Consider the following 20,068-nt stretch of genomic DNA (forward strand, 5'->3'; position numbering starts at 1 on the left):
ACACACACATCCCCTTCCCACCTCCCGCGTTGCTGCCGCTCTCCCCTTCACACAGCCGCCTTCCCTCGGGGCATAACACCGACCCTTAGCACCGCTTGCCCCCCACCACACTCGAGCACACCCCGACGGGCGCTTCCAGCCCCGTGTGGCGGCCCGGGGCACCACGGCGGGCACGCCGTGAGGCGCACAGCCCGCCCTGCCACCGGGACGGCCATGACGTGGGCGGGCGGCGGCGGCGGCCGTTTCGCCTCTCCTCAGCCCCAGCGCATGCGCCTTGCGCCTCCTGCAGGGCCGCCGCACGGAAGGGCGGCCCGGCCCGGCCCGGCCCGGCACGGTTCGGTTCCGTTCCCCTTGGTAAGGCCCGGCCCGGTTCGGTCCCCGCTGGGCTGCGCCCCGGGGAGATGCGAGTCGCGGCGCTGCCTGGCGGCGGCGTGCGCCCCAACCCCGATGCAGAAGATCAACAAGAACGCGGTGCTGGCGCTGCTGACGCTGAGCAGCCTGGTGTTCCTCCTCTTCCAGCTCTACTACTACCGGTCCTACCTGGCGCACAAGGTAAAAGGCCTGCCCCCTGCGCGGCCCCGAAGGCTGCGGGCGGTGGGGGTGACACCAGCCTCGTGTGTAAGGCCGAAACGGGGCGCTCCCAGTCGGGGGCGTGGGACACCGAGACCCGCAGTAGGCACGAACCTTCCTCACGGGGCTTTCCCGTGGTCGTTGTCAAGTGGAATTTGTCAGCCCTCAGGTCAAAACGTGCGTGCTGTCTGTAGGGCTTTTCTGGGACGACGCCGAAGCCAGCATTTACTCCTTGGACGTTTTTCAGTGGTGGTATTTTTATAAAGTAACATATCGTTTTTCTGCAGTCATCTTAGCACTCTGCGATTCAGTGTTTACACTTCTCTAGATGTTAGGGATGAACTCCTGTTTTCATACCACTCAAGAATATTTATCCGAGTGAATATGTACCTCATGTTCAGTGATAGAGAAAATATTAAATGTTATTACAAATTAAACATCTTTTTCTTGGTGGCTTCATAGCTTACAGTTTCAGATTCAACAAAAGTAATCCTTTCAACAGGATGCTTTCATATTATTTTTATGGAAGAGCCATACAGGTATCATGTTTTCTGACTTCTTTTATTTTCGGGGGGAGGGCATTCTTAATAAATTCGGGCACTCTTAGTACTAGATGGTAAACAACCTTTACGTTCCGTCTTAGCTTCTGATTGTGAACAACAAGACTCCTGGGTGGTAAATTCTTCATGCTTTCTGAAAGCCAAAAGCTGAGCCACTAACTGACTTGACTTTATGATACGAATGTGCTCTCTTTCAAATTTAATTCTCTAGGATTGCACCTGGAAACATTGAGGCATACTCCTGCTGCCTTTTTTGCAGTGGTATTTGTCTTTGTGTTTGTCATCGTGCTATTTTATACTTATTGGCAGATTGAATTAGAAACCGGAGACTTGGTCGTGCAATCCTTGCATATATGTAAGTCCCTAAGGCTTATGTTGTCCTCCTAAATATACTAAGCCAGCGCACTAGGTTATGATTTCACATTCAGTACTGTAGTTAGGTGACCGTAGCCATAGCCACGATTATAAAGTGCTAGCTGGATAAAAACTCTCGGAAGTCCTGTTAAGAAATCATACGAAGCTGTTCAGCTGAAATTTACTTTTCTTTCCCCTCTTATTTGTTTTTGATAGAATGGAGCAGTTTTTTCAAAAGTCAGAGGAAGCCAATCAGGCCAAGACAGCACGAGATGGGTATGTACATCATTGACTCACGTGGTTCTTTTGCAAGTCTCAGAGAACTTGTACAAATTTGCAAACTCAGTGTCCAGTTCTCTTGGCCCTTCACTGGAGCTTTTTGGCATTAAGGACTAAACCATACTTCCCTCACTGAGTAAAGTTGTGAAGTGTTTTGAAACTTAAGTTTAAGCTGAACAGTGGGACAGCTGAGCCAGTGTTACAGCTCTCGCTGTACAGTCCTTAGAAGTGTTGTTTACACTTTTAAGAAGCAAATGTTGTTCTTTCAGATATTGAAGTTTTGATCCAGGCTTTTGTATGCTTTCAGTCTGAGTATTGAAAAGATTGCCTTTTGGACTTCCAGCTTGTTTGATTGTATCGTGGTAGAAGAACAAGCGGCAGGTCTCATGTCACAGAAAACTTCTTTGCTTTCTTCGCTTCCTTAACCTGCTGCTAAGTGTTTCAGGTTACATGGTTATCCCGGGTTGCAAAGCTCTTTGCAAGCAGGAAAACCTCACATTTCAGCATTCACTAGTTGCCTTATTCCAGCATTCAGCAACAGCGTTACAAGTGCCATTACATACTCAAAATAGAATGTTTTTGTTATCTCTTACATAAGGCTTACAGGAGTCAGTGCAACCAAAACTTCATCTTGGCCTCGTGAAATCAAAAGTTCTGTTTTGGTTTTATACTTAGCGTTTGTTTGGAACCACTTGTACAGAAGTCTCTTGTTAACAGATCTTCCCCTGCAAGAATAGCCCAGGTGGCTGGGGAGAACAGAGTGCTGGGAGCTGGTTGCCCTTTGCTTTGGATGCAATATGATAATGTTGCTAGTTAGCAAAACAGCCATTTAAATGCCTTGTTTCTGCTGAGCCGGAGGAAGGGAGCTCTAGTTAAGAGCTGTACTTGGGAATATTCCAAACCAGCTGCTCTGTGGACTGCTTGCTAGCGCCAGGAATGTCTCTCTGTTCTTGGAGTGGCTTCCTTTTTGGAACTACCTACGTGGTATTAGGTGACATAGTCACAGTGAGCTTCCAGTCTGCCACTCTTTGGGCAGAGTTCTCATTAGCTTTAGTATGGTATTTACAGGATTATTAGTAAGAAAGCAGAACGGTCCATGGTCCTGCCAGGGCCCTGTTGTTTTCTTTAGAGTGTCTTCCTTTAGAGTCCAAAGTACTCTATGTGAATGAGTTCCTGCTTGACATCACGACCATCCCCTTCTACTGATCATTTAAATTACAATTAGAATCACCTGTTCCCCTGGAGAACTGACATGAAAAAAGTAGATCTGCACAGATTTGCTTCTTATTTATTGGTCTGATCTGTTTGTTCTAACGATAGAAATAACGCAAGCACATCACTTATCTTTCAGGTCCATGTAGCTGAAATCACTGAGAGGGTGGCCTTGCGTCTGCTTGTAAAGCACACGTAGTGCTGCTGTCTAGGTTCTGTTTGTTGATCAACATTCTGTCTTCCCCCATATTTTTGCACCTCTCTGAAGCCAAAGCCCTGTACAAGAATTGGGAGTTGGCATGCAGAATCTGGTTGAACAGACTCAGGAGTTTGACTGGAAGAAGGTTACAGCGTGAGTTAGAAGACCAGGGACAATTTGCTGGGCTAGTAGCTTGGACAGCCAGCCACTGTTTTCCCTTATCATGCCTCATATAGAAACCTGAAGACATAATGCCTGACAGTGGTGTTCTAACCATTTTTTTTCCTGATTAGAACTCTACTTTCAGTCATTAAATTTAACTGTTGCTGTTAAATAGCTCATCTACGTTTTTAATAATAGGGCAGCAGTGATTGCTGTACATCTTCCATATGACATGGATATTTAAATGTAATTGATCAAAATTCTCCTCTGAGTCAAGTTAATAAATCCTCTCAGGAGGCACAGGACCTTGCTGGTACAGCTTTTACCTCCTTTTGCAGAGTTGCCATGGTTGAGTGCCCTGCATATCCAAAGACTGGATAAGTCTTCAGTGCTCACTTCCTAACTTCTCACGGAGTCGCACTTTGTACACAAGTTCTAATTGAATCTGAAAGATTTTTCCTATTGTCTTACAGACATGGAAAGCCTGAGAGCAGACTGTTACCTTCTGAAAGAGGAAATTTCCATTTCCACATCTGTTTATAGAAGTAAAGCACACACTCAGAAAATGTATTGGGAGATACAGGAGATAAGATTTCTTTCTAAAAATTGCCAAGGGTTTTAATGTATTAACTTTTGTACACTAAAACGTGATATTTCTAACTTCTGGTTTTCTCCTCTATCACAGCATGTGGTTAGGAAATTCCTATCCTTAATATCCAGTCACAATATACCAGTGTATTTGATTGATCCTTTAATTCTGGGACTTGTTGATAAAGACATTGAACAGATCAGAAGTTCTTCTGATGGCCCTAGTCCAGAATGCAAGTACTTCTGTGTTCCAAGAGACTTCACTACGTTTGCACTACTGGACAAAACGTGGAAGCATGAAGTAAGTGTGTTTTCTTCTTCAGTTCATATTGCGTATTTTAATGCGTTTAACTATTCTAGGATTTTGTGACATAATGTTTTCATGTTTGTATTAAGAACTCTGAATTCATTGTGTGGAAATCTTATAAGGGTATTGGTAAAAGAAACTTTTTTTGAAGTAAAAGGTATTCAGGCATTAGCCTGTGTGGTTTTAGAAGCACATGAGTTGTTGAAAGAGAATGGCAATCCTGACTCTTTGTCAGGGCAGTCAGAGAAGTGATTTGAAGATGGATATATTAAGAGTCCTTTCAAATAACTGAAAGTTTTTTAGAAGCCGCCTGCAATATTCATAAGCACTTTTAATATCATGCCACCCCCAAAAAGGAAAAAGAGTTTTTTCTTGTAAAGTGGAGTATTTAAGGCTGTGATGTGGGTACAGCCGTAATCAATCTTGAATTTGGGGATCTGTCAAGAAGAAAATACAGGTATTGATGTGACAAGGCTGGGAAGATTATTATAATGTGCTGGCTTACATTTCTTTTAGTATATCCCTGTACCATTTTTTTTTGTCACTTAGAGTATTGGCACCTCTGCTCTTCTGTAGTTTGAGATTTTTAAATGGATGTATTAAAAATAGAGGTGTAGTAAGTGATGAAGGACAAAATGGAACCCAAGATTGTTTTATCAGCCAAGTGTCATCTGGAAATACATACTAGATTAATTTATACAGACTAGAGATGCCAATAATAAACAGCTTTGTTCTTTTCCCTTCCTCACTTGCATACTTGTTCCCATCCCCATCAAGAAACATTAAAATGGTCCACAGCTGTTTCACTGAAGCAGTCCTACCCAAGTGAAGAGTGGTGGCACCCTGTATTTGATCGGGCCGTTATTTTACCCACAGCAGTTAAGGAATTAAAGGAACTGAGAATAAGGTTGTGTGGCAGAACACTAATACAGCTTCACTTTCACATTCCTGTGTTGCATATTGTTTGTATCTATAGCATTCAGAGAGACGTATGTTTTATATACCTACATAAAACACTTCAAGGTGGGTAATTGAAAGGGTCTTTAGATGCTGATTGGTTCTTATCAGCCAGAATTTCATCCCTTTTTTATGTGAAAATGGGAAAGCCTACTACCTGGTGTAGTGTTAGTTGTTTGGTGAGATTTAGACAAATATTCGTATGCATTGTAAAATAAGATTTTCCAGTAATCATTTTTGGATTAGTGGTATCATTAGTCAAGGCCTTGGGAACACCAAGTTCGGCACAAGCCTACCGTTAGAGAACAATCTGAAAGTGCAGAGAAGTCTGCTCTCGGAAGGAGCAAACTTAGACCAAGCATGAAACTTGAGTTTGGATTCAAAGACGTAAAATGTGAGCTACAAAGAACAGGTATTGTGGCAGAGAGTGTGTTTTAATCTGCAAGGGAATTTATTCCTCTTTTTTAGAGGAATTTGCTGTGTAGCCGGGTCAAAGCAGGCAGAAAGAGAAATGAAAGAAGTTCTGATTAAGGTTGAATATAGCAGATTTCTTCTTTAGAACAGAATATCCCAAAACATAAAGACTGCAATCCTCATGGCTTTGAAATCTTCAGCAGAGCCACGGAGTAGTGGAAACTCTGGTAATAAGTGTGAGGATCTGAGTCAGTGGTTTACCATTCATATATTAAGAATTCTGAAATTTGTTGATAGCAGTCTTCATGTGAATTGTTTTCTTAGAATATTGAAAACAGCTTTTAATTATGGTAAAGATTTTGGATTATTCTTCATATTATACAGGTGGAGTTTCAGCAAAGCGTTATTTTGTTGATGCTACAAAAAGTCAGCACAACATATTGAGAAAAAGATTGCAGCAATTAGTTTGTTGTTTTATTGATCATTTGATGAACAAAATTTAAGAAATAGAAATACGGTGTTTGGAATTAGTTATGGTTCTTAATCTTTAAGGTCTTATAAGTAATCGATGCTTAAATTTGATTAGAAAATGAAAATTGGGAATAATGTCAGCTAATAATAAGCATTTAGCATTCAATTTGGGTTTCTCTTCCCTTTAGCTTCTTTCTCTCTTTCTGTCTTTCTCTTATTTTTAGGTGGGACTTTTTAGAACTGCTGAGAAAATGGGGTTCCAATGGCTAAAAGTTCTGAACAAGGACCCCCGCTTGGATGGTATGGATGACCTGTCTGGGACTGAAATTCCTTTGCACTACATTTTTAAACTGGCGTCTCATGCGATTCACCTGGTGGTCTTCTACGAGAGGAGCGGTAATTACCTCTGGCATGGCCCCCTGAGGCTCAAGCAGCATATGGACAGAAAGTTTGTGCCTTTCCGGAAACTCCACTTTGGTCGCTACCCTGGAGCGTATGAAAAGTGAGGAAAAAAGCACTTCCAAAATAATTTGTTTATCCTGTTTATATAAAGTTACTCTGTTTTCTAAAGTTAGGTTATGAAATTTAGCACATGAATAATTCAGCTCTCAGAGTGCAGGTAGATTAAATTTATGAAGGAAAATCCAATTCAGGCTACTCAAATGAGATTTCCACCATTTATAAATGAAAAATGAGAGGTAAAGTTCAAGTGGCAAGAGATGTAGTAATGGATCGTACATACTTGGTGTTCTTACTAGAAACATCCATGTCCTAAAGTAGAATACAGATATTTAGCATCAGTTGAAAAGCGGAGGCAACACAAATCTGCTTAGTGGTAGCCTAAAGAACATGAGCAAACAGAAGTGATTTGTACCACAAAGACAAGTACCAACTACTGCACCTAACCCATGCTCGTGAAGTTCCGAGTTGACTCCTGACTTGCATACGTTTGAATTGGTGGTATTATTTGTCCCCAGTCTTACGCTTAAACTTTGCATCTCATCGGTAGAAGTTACTGTAAACGTATGCCTTTTCCTACAGCACTTTCAGTAGCAATGTTTCAGGAAATACAGATCATGGCAAATCTTCACTGTTTTCAAAGCCAAGCACATACCACTATGTTTTGAGAACAGTGTTCCTATATGGTACGTGTATATGTCATGATAGAACATCCAGACACTTCACAGGTCAAAGAAAGTTATTTATGTTTTCTTCTTTAAAGTTGAGAGTGCTCTTCCTTTTAAAATACGGAATCTATACCAACTATGTTCCTAAACATTTAAAAATGACTGTGTAAGCTGTTAACTATGACATTTCATTCATTGTGAAGGCTGAACAGATCTTAAATTTTAAAGGCAAATAGCCTCCAAGTACAGGTTGAAATTTGATTCTTAAAGTGTATCTCATATTTAGACAAACAGACAAACAACCTGAATTTTCAAATGTACTGAACAACAAACTAAACAGATTTAGTGTAAGTCACAAGTTAATAATGGAACCACTGATCTGAAAATCTAAGTATGGACTTACTGGGATAGAATTTATTTTTAAACAAAAGTTGGAAGGGTGTGGGGGAAATATTAAAGCTTTTTGTTGCTCTGCTATCATAATCAGTTTTGGGTATATTTGGACGGAGGAATCACCGGCAGTAATATGTAACAAGTTTTTAACCAGAGCTAGAGGACAAAATGACTTATAGTTTGTAAAAGAGTTGAATGGGGTAACTTTTCATCTTTCTTTCCATGCAGGCCTGAACTCTTGCTTGTTTCCATTGATGACTTAAAAATTCAAATTCCAAAAAATCCGTCCAGTTTTCTAGAGGAGATGACACACTCTAGATTTCTTGAATGTAGGTACAGAGAAGCTCGGGCTTTCTTTCAGGTTAGTGGTAATCAGGTGGTGTCCCTGAGGTGTAATGTACATTTTCATTGATTTACCCAAGCCTACAAGAACAGTTCCTTTTAAGTAAAACACAATTAATCGTTCACTTAGGTAAAGCTAAATGCAGACTCTGAGACTCAACAGAATTTAGTAAAAGGTAATAAAACTAAAACTTTAACTAAAGAATCACGGTCTTTCTTTTTGATTTGATGAGTGCATTTTTTTTCCATTTTCCAAAACTACGAAAAGATGAGGTAACCAACATGTCTGTAATTCTCTCACATTCTTATTGTTAAACAGATTTCATGAGATCATGGGTATCTTCATAGTCAAAAATTTTACTTACGGCATTTCTCAGAGTTCTGAATAATATTTGCTTTCATACTCATTTGAACCATACACTTCAGTTTTTCTCGTTGCTTTTTTGACCATGTAAGCTAACGTTTTCATCATTGTTTAGAGCATTATCTTTAGAACACTGATTCCTCATTTAGGAGACAACGAAAAACTTCCTGCTGGAGTAGGGGTAGTTTGTCATCCTAGCTTGACAAGGACTGGGATACAGAGTTTCAGGAGTTACCACAGTTAAGAAAGTGGAGTCAGAGCCAGGTCACTGAGTTTGAGTAATCTCCAATTTTGCAGAAAGGGAAAAAAGGACACTGGAAGTTCCATTATTGAGATGTTTAAGATCTCAGAGAAGGGACTTCTCCTTTGGTCTCTGTGCATGACAGCTGTCCTTGTTCAGTTTAGTAGGCTGTAGCTCCCCATACGTATGTATAGCAGGAAGGTTTACAGAAGGGTACCCATGTGTTGTCACTTCCCTTGTAAAAAGGACAGAAATTGTGAACATGCTCCTCTTCCACTCCGAAACCTTGAGGCAGTAGTTGCTCCAGATATAGAAAATGCACTTTAGAAGGTATATTGAAATTTGCTGGAGCTTTAGTATTGAAATAAGCAACTGACATCTGTTTTGAAAAGTATTCAGGTGTGGCCCAGGAGCTCCTAGTGAAATCAATTGTGAAGTTGAGTGGTCAGTCCATCGTTCATGTGTCTGATTTGTGAACGTTCACCTGGACTGCCGTGCTCTTCTTGGCTTTGCATTACAGAAGGTGCTACCACAGTTGCAGCTGGAAGATAGACATTACTTTCTTTCTCTTTGCGTTACTGGTGTTTCGTGTCAGAAGTTGTCAATATACAGTAGTAACACTTGGTGGCGCCAAATAAACTTGTAATATGCCCCAAGTAAATCTAATTCTGTCCTTGCTTTCCCCCGAACTGTGGGTATTGACTTCGGTGTGAGCAGAGCTAAGATTCACGCATATTGTTACCAATACTGTCTAATATATATAGTCATTTTCTATTTTACCCTGACCTTACATTCTGCTAGGTTGGAAAAAATGAATATTGACATTTCAGAGTTGAAATTTAACTTGTCATTCCAGTGCATGTTCTGAAACTGGACTCTGTGTGTGAGAACGGATAATGCCCAGATATTGCTTAAATACATTTTTAAAGGTCATTTTTTCTTAGGACACCGGAAAATGAAGGGACAAGTTTGATCTCACAGTAGCTTACCTTTGCCTTCCAGCTGTATCCTGATGATGCCTCTGTTGATGCCGTGGAATTTAGAAAAAGAGCAAAATCCTTGCTCCATCTGGCTGCCCTGACGCTGAATAATCTGGGAGTAAAGTTCTGGTTGAGCAGTGGAACTTGCCTAGGTAAAACTGTTTTAATTAATCTGAAATTTTAAACACTATATCTTCTGTTGCTTTTGCAACTGTGTTAGTGGTTGTCAACTGAGGTTAGCAGCTAAACGTGCTGGGCTGGAGGGTGATATCTGTGTAGTGTGAGGCAGGTGTTCCACATTAGCTTTTTTAAAATAAGGCCTTTTTGCTCCTGACGAAATGATTTTTCTTTAAAGGCCTGAGCCTTGGAGATGCTGGGTATATTTCAAGTGAAGTGTTAAGTGTTGTTAGCAGTTAAATGTATGGTGTTGATCACTGCTTGGAAAGTAATCAGCAGTTCCCTAAGTCATGTGGCTTACAATTTACTCTCTTGCTGGGTGGAAAATACAATGATGGGCACATTTTTCTGATGTCCTTGTAGACTCATCTGATTTACTTCCCATGAAGTTTAGCATTTATCACTGACTTTTAAAGTATATTTTGTGTTATTTATTTTAATACATGTCCTTTTAATAAAAGATTAAACTACTAGAGTAGGCACCGCAAGTTTTGAATTCTGTTGAAGTTGAAAGTAGTAACTTGTTCTGGTGATGATCCTTTCATTATTGAAATAGGTTGTGAAAACTCACATATGTGCACAATTAGCTTATATTTGTTTATTCCTAGGGAATATCATTTTCTAGATATTAAAATTGTTTAAGTGAAACAGGCAAAAGAATGTTTCACTTCTTGTCTTACTGTTCTGCAGTAATGTTTTAAAGATGTAATATCTCAGTATCTCAGAGAGTAATATCTCAGACACTATTTAAAATAATAATTTAAAATTAAAAACACAGCTGCAGCCCTGTAACTGTTCATTTCTGATTAGATATGGACACGGATAAAGTATATATTTTTCCTTTAAGACACCTTAATCAGAAAACCAAAGATATTTTCTCTTTTAAATAGTTAATACTTTCTCTCTTACTCCTGGCTTTCTGGAGGAAGGAGCTGGCCATAAGTGCTTTAGTATATGTTTTCTTCAGTGTGATTCCTTTGGTACTAGAGAAAAGAAAAAGTCTTGTTTATGGTCTCATTCAAGGATTTCAGGCTGATGACCTTTAGACTGGTCATTGTTATATTGATTTTTTTTTTGTGATATATTTCTTACATTTCTGAATTAACGAATTCATTTTTTCTTTTTTTCTCTCCTCAGGCTGGTATAGACAGTGCAATGTCATTCCTTACAGCAAAGATGTGGATCTGGGGATCTTTATAAGGGACTACAAAGCAGATATCATTCCAGCCTTTCAGAAGGCAGGATTACCACTGAAGCACAAATTTGGCAAGGTACATAGATAATGAACAGTTTGCTTCATGTGTCTTTCTGTAGGTTTGAGTACTGCAGTTCATTTAGATAGAAGTGGGTATCTCATGCAGACTTTTACTCAGAAATATTTTACCTAAGCATATAATCTCATTGATTTCTGTGTGTTCTCTTGGACAGTGTATGAGAAAAGCCCTTTCTTATTAGCTTCAGACTTGTTTGGAGAGTCTGAATTTCACCTCAGAAGCAATTTTTAGTAAGTTCTAGAGAGATCTAATCTGTGTCAGTGCTGCTAGGGAAACTTAAGAATCAAGGTTGGACCTGGTGCTTAGGGACATGGTTTAGTGGGTGATCTTGGTGGCAGGGTGACAGTTGGACCAGATGATCCTGAAGGTCTTTTCCAACCTTAATAATTCTATGATTCTAAGGTAGAATTTAATCTTTGATGTTGGGCAGGCCCGATCATAGGGGTGGGTTAGTGATAGCTCTGAGATTATGTGCAGCCTTGCATGCAGGGATAGCAGAAAGTGAAAGATCGCTTGACGCTGGGCTTGTCCATTATTAACTTATTTTTTCCAAAGCTGCAGAGAGGAATCTGAACGAAGGTAGAATGGAGAAACAGAAGTACAGGAATTCATATCACAGGTTCAGCCACAGTTGAAGTTATCATTACTGGTGCTAGTGAGTGTTTTATCATAGAAGAAGGTGTTACCATAGGTGTTAAATAAAGACACTTACTCGTCATGTGTTTATTCACTGGTGTTATTCCTCTCTTTTATGTGAGAGTCTTTTAACAAATTGCACTCTCAGATATTAGCAGTTCCTGCTTGAATTGCGGTAGGCTGTTGTATGAGCTGTGTGAGGAGAAGTGGGAATCTAAAGCAAGCCATTTTCTGTTCACAGCACCAGGCAAATGCATCTGTAAATGTTGATCTGTTGTAGTCCTAAGTGGATGGTATTCTTGCAGCTAACTGCGGTTTTGTGTGGCAAGCTGTACTAGTTTTGGCCGGGATAGAATTAATTTTCTTCTTAGTATCTGCTATGGTGCTATGTTTTGGATTTGTGACCAAAACAGTGTTAATAATGCACCCATGTTTTAGCTATTGCTGATCAGTGCTAGTACAGCATCAAGGCCTTTTCCGTTTCTTGTGCTGCCCTGCCAGTGAGGTGATGCACGAGGAGTGGGGAGGGGGCACAGCCTGGGCAGCTGGCCCAAACTGACCAGAGGGACGTTCCGTACCATACAAAAGCAGGGATAAAGAAGAAGGAGGGGAAGGATGTTCAAAGTTACAGCATCTGTCTTCCCAAGTAACCTTTATGCATGATGAAGCCCTGCTTTCCTGGAAATGCCAGAATATCTGCCTGCTGGTGGCAAGTAGTGAACAAATTCCTTATTTTGATGTGCTTGCATCTGCAGCTTTTGCTTTACCCATTGATGTCCTTATCTTGACCCATGAGTTTTCTCACTCTTCCTTCCTCTCCTTTCCTGTTCCCCTGTCCCCTGGTAGTAAGGGGAGAAGAGAGTGAGCAGCTGTGTAGTGCTTTGCTGCCTACTGGCGTTAACCCACAACACAAGCACTTTTTTAGTTCTTATTTCAAACCCTTACTGTGATATCTTTTCTTCTGACAGAGCTATGCTTAAGTGTTTTCCAGTTAGAGGAGCAGATGTTTTGTCAAAGAAAGGTCATCATTCTGTACTTTCATCTGTTTTACCTTAAGCATATAAATGGAAAATGGTTTGCTTTAGACTTTTGTCTTTCTTCACACAGCCCTTCTGTGTCCTGCTGGAAAACTGCAAGAGTCTTGGCTTACTTGCCTAGGCAGAATGACTTACAGTCGATCCCTGCATAAATGGCTCTGTGCTGGAGTTGTGGCAGAAGCCAAGGAGATGGTGCTGGAGCTTTGGGGCTAGAGGGAGGAAAGAGAAGGCAATCCCACTGACGTGCAGGAAACTTGTCGTTTTCACAAGGCACCAAAAATAAAGAAAATGTTCAGTTAATGTATTTTCTACAGTCAGGATGGGAGTCACTGCATCGTTAATGAAAATAAATTTGTTCTCTGAAACCTACGTTGCTTTGTGTTTTTATGAGCATATATATTGTGTGTTTTTGTCTTGTAGGTGGAGGACAGTTTGGAACTCTCTTTCCAGGGAGAAGATGATGTGAAACTTGATATTTTTTTCTTCTATGAAGAGGATGACCACATATGGAATGGAGGAACTCAGGCAAAATCGGGCAAGAAATTTAAGTATGAACTGGATTTGTACCTCTAATAGGAAAGAAGTTGAACAAGTTAGGGCTTAGTGTTAGCGTTTTGTATTGTGTGCTGTTGTCTGGCAAAGTCTGTGCTCTTTGTCACAGTTATCAGAGGAGAATCAGTGGAGATTTTGCACTTTGAGACGAGAAAAGTAGAAAGAGAACAGTACTATGCCTTACTAGAGAGGTGCTCGGCTTATCAAATGTCAGTTCTCTTGTGAAATCTGAAGCAGCGCTGTCGTGTTGTGTATCAGGCAGATGCTATCTGGAGTGTGACAAGCTCTAAGTTAAATCAAGAGCTAAAATGAGAAAGAAGTCTCTAAAACTGTTTGTTGTACAAACTTATTTTGTCGTAAAAAACAAATCCTTAGGCATCTGCCTTGGTGAGCGTTATGCCAGAAAGTCTCATCTGTCCTAGCAAAGTAAACCCCGTTGTTTTGGATGTTGTGGTAATGATTTGGAATACTTCGTTGACTGTAATGTTGTGACAGCAGTGCAGATGACTACTGCAGACCTTGTTCGTATTTTGAAAATGCAATTTTAAATAGGATCCTGCATTTCTTGTTTCGTTCTTTTAGGTATTAAATCAGCAAATGCATACAACGTCATTTTAGTCTGCTTAGCAAGCTGAACGTAGGGTTTGATAATTAGTTTCTTTTTTTTTCCATCACCCACCTTAACCCAGAGACACTTGCAGGCTAGTTGAAAGCCTTGTTGACCTATATGGGATATCATTATCTTCCACATTTTGCCTGAACTGCATTTGCTTTCAGTTAGCTAACAAGAACATAGTGAACACTGTCACACAGACAGTAATAGTGTGTGACTCCTTGCCTTAGTTACCTTTGTTCTGAAATGATAAACAAAGATCGGGGAAGATTTTTGATGACCGGAGTCAAAAGGTGCACTTATAAATAGACTAATGGAAGAGCTACTGGAATATTCCCACATAGGAGATGTGGTATGTTGCAGAGTAGTTTTCCTAGAATACAGCAACAGTTTCATAGTTCTCCAGAGCAGGTTTAATATTTGTTTTTCCAGTCAGGATTATGGAGGATTTTCTGTGGTATATTTTTGAGGAATCAAGCTGACCAGTAAGTTCCTTTTCTTTTCTCTGTGCTTGTGGTGTGTCTAAATTGAAATACTTGTTTCTGTGCCAGTAGAACTGATATTCAAAACTGAGCTTTAGGGTCAGACTTTAGGACCCTCAGTTTTGCTTAGTCTTCAAGTCCTTTCAAAATTCTAAGGGAAGTTAAAGTGAGGATATCAGGTAAAAGAGGAGTGATTATTTGGTAGTGTTGAATCCTAAATCCACTTCAGTAGCTCTGAAAAAATCTCACCTGCTGATACCATACAAAATGATGTCAGAAGAGAAATTGGTTGCTACTAGATCATCACAGGAAAAGGGTGGAGGCTCCTTTCCAAGATATTTATGTTGTTAATAAATGAAGAGTAAAAGAAATATTTTTCTTAAAAGCTAAATATTTGTACAGGCATTTTCTATACATCTTGCTAAATAAAAGTATGAAAAATGAAAGTATTTCTCATTTAGTCATGAAAATATTTTTCATTAGTCATTTTGTTCTGTTTCCTTTGCAAGCTGCTTTCAAAACCATATGAGTCTCTCTGTATGGTTTGCATCTTCATGTGTACAAATACTTCCACAACAATGCAGACAAAAGCAAACTCATACATACTCTGTAATTTTATCTAGAAGTAACAACAGTTGAAATTTCTTTTTAGTGTACAAAATTTGTGCTGGACAATTTCATTCTTCAGCAGAGAATACATACTTACAAAAACTGATCCTGTGAATCAGATCTATATCGTATGCTTTAATCCTTAAAATAAATTAATTTGTAGTTTCTTAACATCGAGGCCTTTGTGTAATGATAAAATCTTTTCAATGTTTTTATGTCCAAAGATTGATGAGACTGAAAATGGAAGAAAAAGGTGAGCAGTGCATGTGCACAAGAGTATGTAGCCCTATCTGAGCCACTTGGAATGAGTGGACAGTGAGCAAGGATTCCAGTGGTGGGAAGCATCTCTGAAAGCTATATTTTTCATCAATGAATATAAACATCTGATTTTACTTAAGTAATCATTTTGGTGAAGTTTCCAACTGACTTAACTTTCCAGATTAGATAGTTTATTTAAATTATCTGTTCGTTCTCCTTAAAATTGGTTATTCAGAGTTCTCTCCTTGGAGGATATATTATTTCATTGGTTTGCTGGTAGCTTTTGCTTATGCACACCCAGTGCAATTCTGTTTAAGTGAATGATTTCCTGGGTTAACAAGAGCTACTTGGTGAGTGTAGACCCACTAATAATGTTTATGTACATTATTTTCCTTTTGGTAGCTGGCTTTTTTTTTTCTTTTTGGTTTACTTTAGAGCTAATCAGCAATCCCTAGATATGAATCCGAAGGTGCTTGATTACACTTTTTTTTAAACCTCCATTTAAAACACAAAAGCAAGGTTTTATTTTCTGAAATTGTTTGCTCAGCTCTTAGAAATAAAGTTGTCTTTATACTTAGAGGAACTTGCTGGATTTCTAATTCATGCAAATGCACAAATCTTTTAACTCTCTTCTCTTTCAAAAGTGCTAAGTGCTTGTGATTCCTTTTAGCCTGTGAGAAGGAGTTTTTAGATCACTTTTTTTCTGTTTGAGATTTAACTTCAGAATTGATCCTCTGCAGGAATAGTGTATAAGCTTTGGTTTAACATACAGACTCTGACACGGGGCTCCATTAGGATATCATTCTGATCAGACTGAAATTTACCTGTGAATTTCCACTGGTGACAGGATACTTCTAGGCAGGGCTTCCATTTTCTACAGAAATGAGCAGGTACAGTACTAGGTGGGTTTGGTAGAATACTGTTTGACAGAATACTAGTGACAGGGACTAAGTAATTTCTTGTTGGCAGAATAGTATGGAAATAAGCAGCAACAGAATTGGAAATGCTCTTCTCCAAGAATATATGACACTTACTAACCAGCTATTGTTGAGAACACTGCTGTCCAGTAAGTAAATAATGCTTCATAGATAGGAAGTTATGAAATAAGAAAAAAAAACCACACCTATAAATGTATCCTGACTTCTCACTGTAGTTGCTTGCTTTCTCTGTGGACTTAATTAGATGTGTTTTTTGGTCTTCTGCTAGTGACCATGTTTTTTCGTGGTGCAGGTATCTCTTTCCAAAGTTTACTCTGTGCTGGACTGAATTTGTAGAACTCAAGGTACACGTTCCCTGTGAAACCCTTCAGTATGTTGAAGCCAACTACGGGCCAGACTGGAAGGTTCCTGTCAAGACGTGGGACTGGAAGAGCTCACCATCCAACGTGCAGTACAACGGTGTCTGGCCTGTCGATGAGTGGGACGACGTCATTCAGATCTACTAATCACCTGTCCGGTATCCTTGAAACTGTCACTTTGTAATTTCCTGTCTCCCAAGAGCATCAAGATCCGTTCCTTTTATAACTTCTCATCAGTTCCCCAAGGGGATGTTTTCCATTTTTTGCTTAACAGATTTTTTCACATTCATCATGCGTTCTGATAGTTAAAGATTAAAGGCAGAATGTGGGAACTGAAGAGAAGGGAAGCTGAAAGTAAAGATGTACAAAATGATGTAAACATATGGGCAGTTGACTATTTAATTAAAAACTGTAGCCAAGTGGCTTAGACTTTCCCAGGCATCATCAGGACCTTGGGACTGTTCATTTCTCAAGCTCAAGAGAAGGAGGGGATGGAAAAATCCTGGAGAAGTTCTTGTTTTTTTTGTTTGTTTGTTTTTCTGAGGTGCTCCTGTGAAATTACAACTTTTAAACACCCTATTTATGAGTACCTTAAATGCATTTTATTTGAGAGTCATGTATCCCTCTAATGTGTAACAGGTTGCTCTTGGAGTGGAATGTTTCAGTTCAGAACCTGTGCGAGCCACCTGCTTCACATTTGTGGGATAATGGTCTAATATTAAGTGAGTGGGTGAAGAAATTGAAAGCCCTGTCCGCATCAGAGATCTTCCAGTAACAGTTGAACTAACCACTGCATGCAATAACAAGAAGTGTTGTAACAGCAGGGAATGTTACCTGCTTTTGTTCTCTCTTTTTTATGAACATGAGGGTGTATGCTGCAGCGAGGCGCTTGCCTTGAAAAAATAGATTACCTGGTTTAGATATCCAAATTAGTGTTCTCTGTACAGGAGTTGAGCAGATTTTAGAGGACCATAGCTATCCGTGCTTTCTTACAATTAGATGGAAATGAGGGTCTTGATACTTTTCTGTTTAGCTTGGGCTCGCAGAACTGAGATCCCTGTGAATCACAGCTCTTTTCTCTAAGTGTAAGCAGAAGTGTGTACAAACACCAACTGCTCCGTCAAATTTGCAATAGCATGATTGCAAGTGAAGTGTTAGCATAACATTAGGCTTTGGATGGGAAGGGAGTGGAAGCCTGACAACTCTCTCCTCTTGTTTCTGGTTGTCTTTTTGGTCAATGAAATAAGCTCTCTTATTCAGTATTTTGGAGGGAGATAATAGCTTTCACATGAAATCATGTGTCCAAGTTTGTTTCAGCCCTGCTGTGCGGGGAAGGCGAGACCATGAGAGTTACCAGTGAGTTACGACTAACAGACCTGGGAATACTTTTGAACTAGTGTCAAGGTACTGAATATTTCTCCTGTGTTCTTGCAAAAAATCTGTATCCACTCTTTCCTCGCTAAGGTAGAAGGGCTGTCTACAAGTTGCAGCTGTGCCACATTTTTACTGGGGAGGTTGAGCGTGTGGTTTGCGTTCTGTTGATGTGCAATTTTCAGCTGCGTGTTCAAATACACCCAGTTCTGAAGAGATGAAATAGCCAGTGCCGTGCGGCTGTTTTACGGCCGTGCCATTCCAGGTGCACTCTGGGTCGTCCCTGCTGTTCCCATCCTGGAGTGTGCTGCACACATTTCCCTGCCAGTCCTCTGTGTTCCAGAGTTCTCCTGCCACTGAGACACAGGAGTAAATTATTCAGCTTCTGGCAAAACCCATCGTGCTGGCTTGAAGTGGTACTGTAACTTTGCCTAATTAAGAAGGAGACATGAAGTCCTGCTGTTGCCACTTACTTGCAAACATAAACATCGCATCATGAGGGATAATTTCTCAGGTAGATTTTTTTGTATTTCTTTCCTTAAAATGGAAAAGGCCAATGTCCTCATGGTTTTAGTGCTCGGAACTCTGTTGTCATGAACTTCTTTGTTTAATAGTGTACAGTAAACCTGCAAGTTTTACAAATGTGATAGATCTTTAAAAATGAAAGGAAAGATGCTATCAGCAAATTACAATCCTGTCAAATTTTTGACTTCGTATTTGTACCCGGAAAGAATTTATAACGGAAAAAATGCATGTTCCTGAGAGAGAGGATGTCTTAAATATTTGATTATGACTGCATATAAGTTATTCAAGTTAAAATATTTTCAGATGATACAAAGGAATATTTAACACTGATTAAAGGAATGAGGGTCTAGTTTGCTACTCAGGATGTGGTCTCATGCTTTGTTTTGTCATCCTGGGCGGCGTTTAACACATTCATTGTAGTTACTACAAAATAATACAGAGGCAGAAATTTTGAACTGTTTCTTACACTGCTTATTGGACATCAATCTTGAGCTTTTATTTTTTAATAAATTTGATGAGATGTCAGCTATGCCGAGTTCTGATATGATTTATTGTGTGCTAGTAATGGTGTTTTATCATGACATTTTTATGCCACTTGCATTGGAGTTTCTTCATTGTTGAAGCTGTTTTACAGAGGAGCACTTTATACCTTCATTATCATTCATCTAGTCTTGCAGCTCCTATTACAAAGCTGTTTTTCAAAACACTGATGTATTTAAAATATTCTGCTTTGAAGTTCCCTTTCCAGTGCCCCCTTCATCCAATAGATTTTCACTTAAAAAAGAATGCAAAATTGCATAAAATTGAGTCTTCATGTTTAGCAGAGACTTGTGGCTTATTAGCCATACATGTGGGCATTATTTTGTCTGTTGAAAACATTTTGGTTTATTTGCCTTGCTTGTTAGCAGAATGAAATATGAACTTTCTCTGATGTCAGAAAGAGAAGTTGGAAAATCAGAAGCAAAACAAGTCAGCAGACCGCAAGCAGAAAATTGAACTGAGAAGGATAGCACGCACCTGTTCCGCAGCATTTGTTGGTTCTCATTAAACCAGAACACATTTTTGGCCTCATACGATTCCAGGATGATATACCAGATTGTACCCATAACTGAGCACATGATGAAGCAGAGAAATACGAAGTTATGTTGCTGTTCTCAGTCCAGTAATATGTTATGTGTAGCTCTGCTGATAATTCTCAGCAGCAGCAGAGCTAGTCTGCTGGTGCATTGGCTGGTGCTGGAATCAGATTCACCAGGGCTGAGCATAAGTGTGCCATATGACGGCCAAGATGACAAACGCTGCTTCCTCAGAGACTGTCAAACTGACCTACGGAGTGCCCAAGTTTGTGCATATCACTGTTTACATTTTTATTGACTTCAAAATATAGGTAATCAAAATCCACAACAAAGATTTAAGCAGGTGCCCGTCTGTAGAAAAAACGGATCCTGCAATTACACAGACACATTGCACTTCTGCTTGTCTCCTGATGTGCTTCATATAGTGATTTGCCTGCAGGTTTCCTACTTGCAGGACTGTGTCTCAGGAGTGGTGTAAATATTACCGAACTGGTTCTGTTGGAAGGCACATGCCGTTAGGCTGACACCGTTCCCCAAAGAAACACGCAGATTTAGGCATTTGTTTCCCATTAGCTTCTCCTGAATTGCCTAATCCCAAATGCAATCTTAATTGTAGACCTGTTCTGCCTTCCAAAATTACC

At 39.8% G+C, this 20,068-nt stretch overlaps 1 protein-coding gene across 1 annotated transcript; it reads left to right on the forward strand.

Annotated features, from left to right (window-relative positions):
- The first annotated feature begins 244 nt into the window (after positions 1-244).
- FKTN (fukutin) lies at positions 245-18,880 on the forward strand. The gene is made up of 9 exons (XM_013188321.3): positions 245-552; positions 1,701-1,760; positions 4,022-4,225; positions 6,298-6,575; positions 7,822-7,954; positions 9,543-9,672; positions 10,835-10,968; positions 13,065-13,192; positions 16,389-18,880. The coding sequence occupies exons 1-9, from the start codon at positions 268-270 to the stop codon at positions 16,600-16,602; spliced, it is 1,566 nt and encodes a 521-aa protein (XP_013043775.2). The 5' UTR covers positions 245-267; the 3' UTR covers positions 16,603-18,880.
- Positions 18,881-20,068: the final 1,188 nt, after the last annotated feature.

This window comes from Anser cygnoides, chromosome Z, assembly GCF_040182565.1.
Source record: "Anser cygnoides isolate HZ-2024a breed goose chromosome Z, Taihu_goose_T2T_genome, whole genome shotgun sequence".
NCBI classification, from domain to species: domain Eukaryota; kingdom Metazoa; phylum Chordata; class Aves; order Anseriformes; family Anatidae; genus Anser; species Anser cygnoides.

Coding starts and splice junctions, on each gene's coding strand:
- FKTN (XM_013188321.3), top strand. CDS start 268: ATGCGCCTTGCGCCTCCTGCAGGGCCGCCGCACGGAAGGGCGGCCCGG. Junction 7,955..9,542: donor AAGCTCGGGCTTTCTTTCAG/GTTAGTGGTAAT, acceptor TTTGCCTTCCAG/CTGTATCCTGATGATGCCTC. Junction 10,969..13,064: donor TGAAGCACAAATTTGGCAAG/GTACATAGATAA, acceptor TTTGTCTTGTAG/GTGGAGGACAGTTTGGAACT.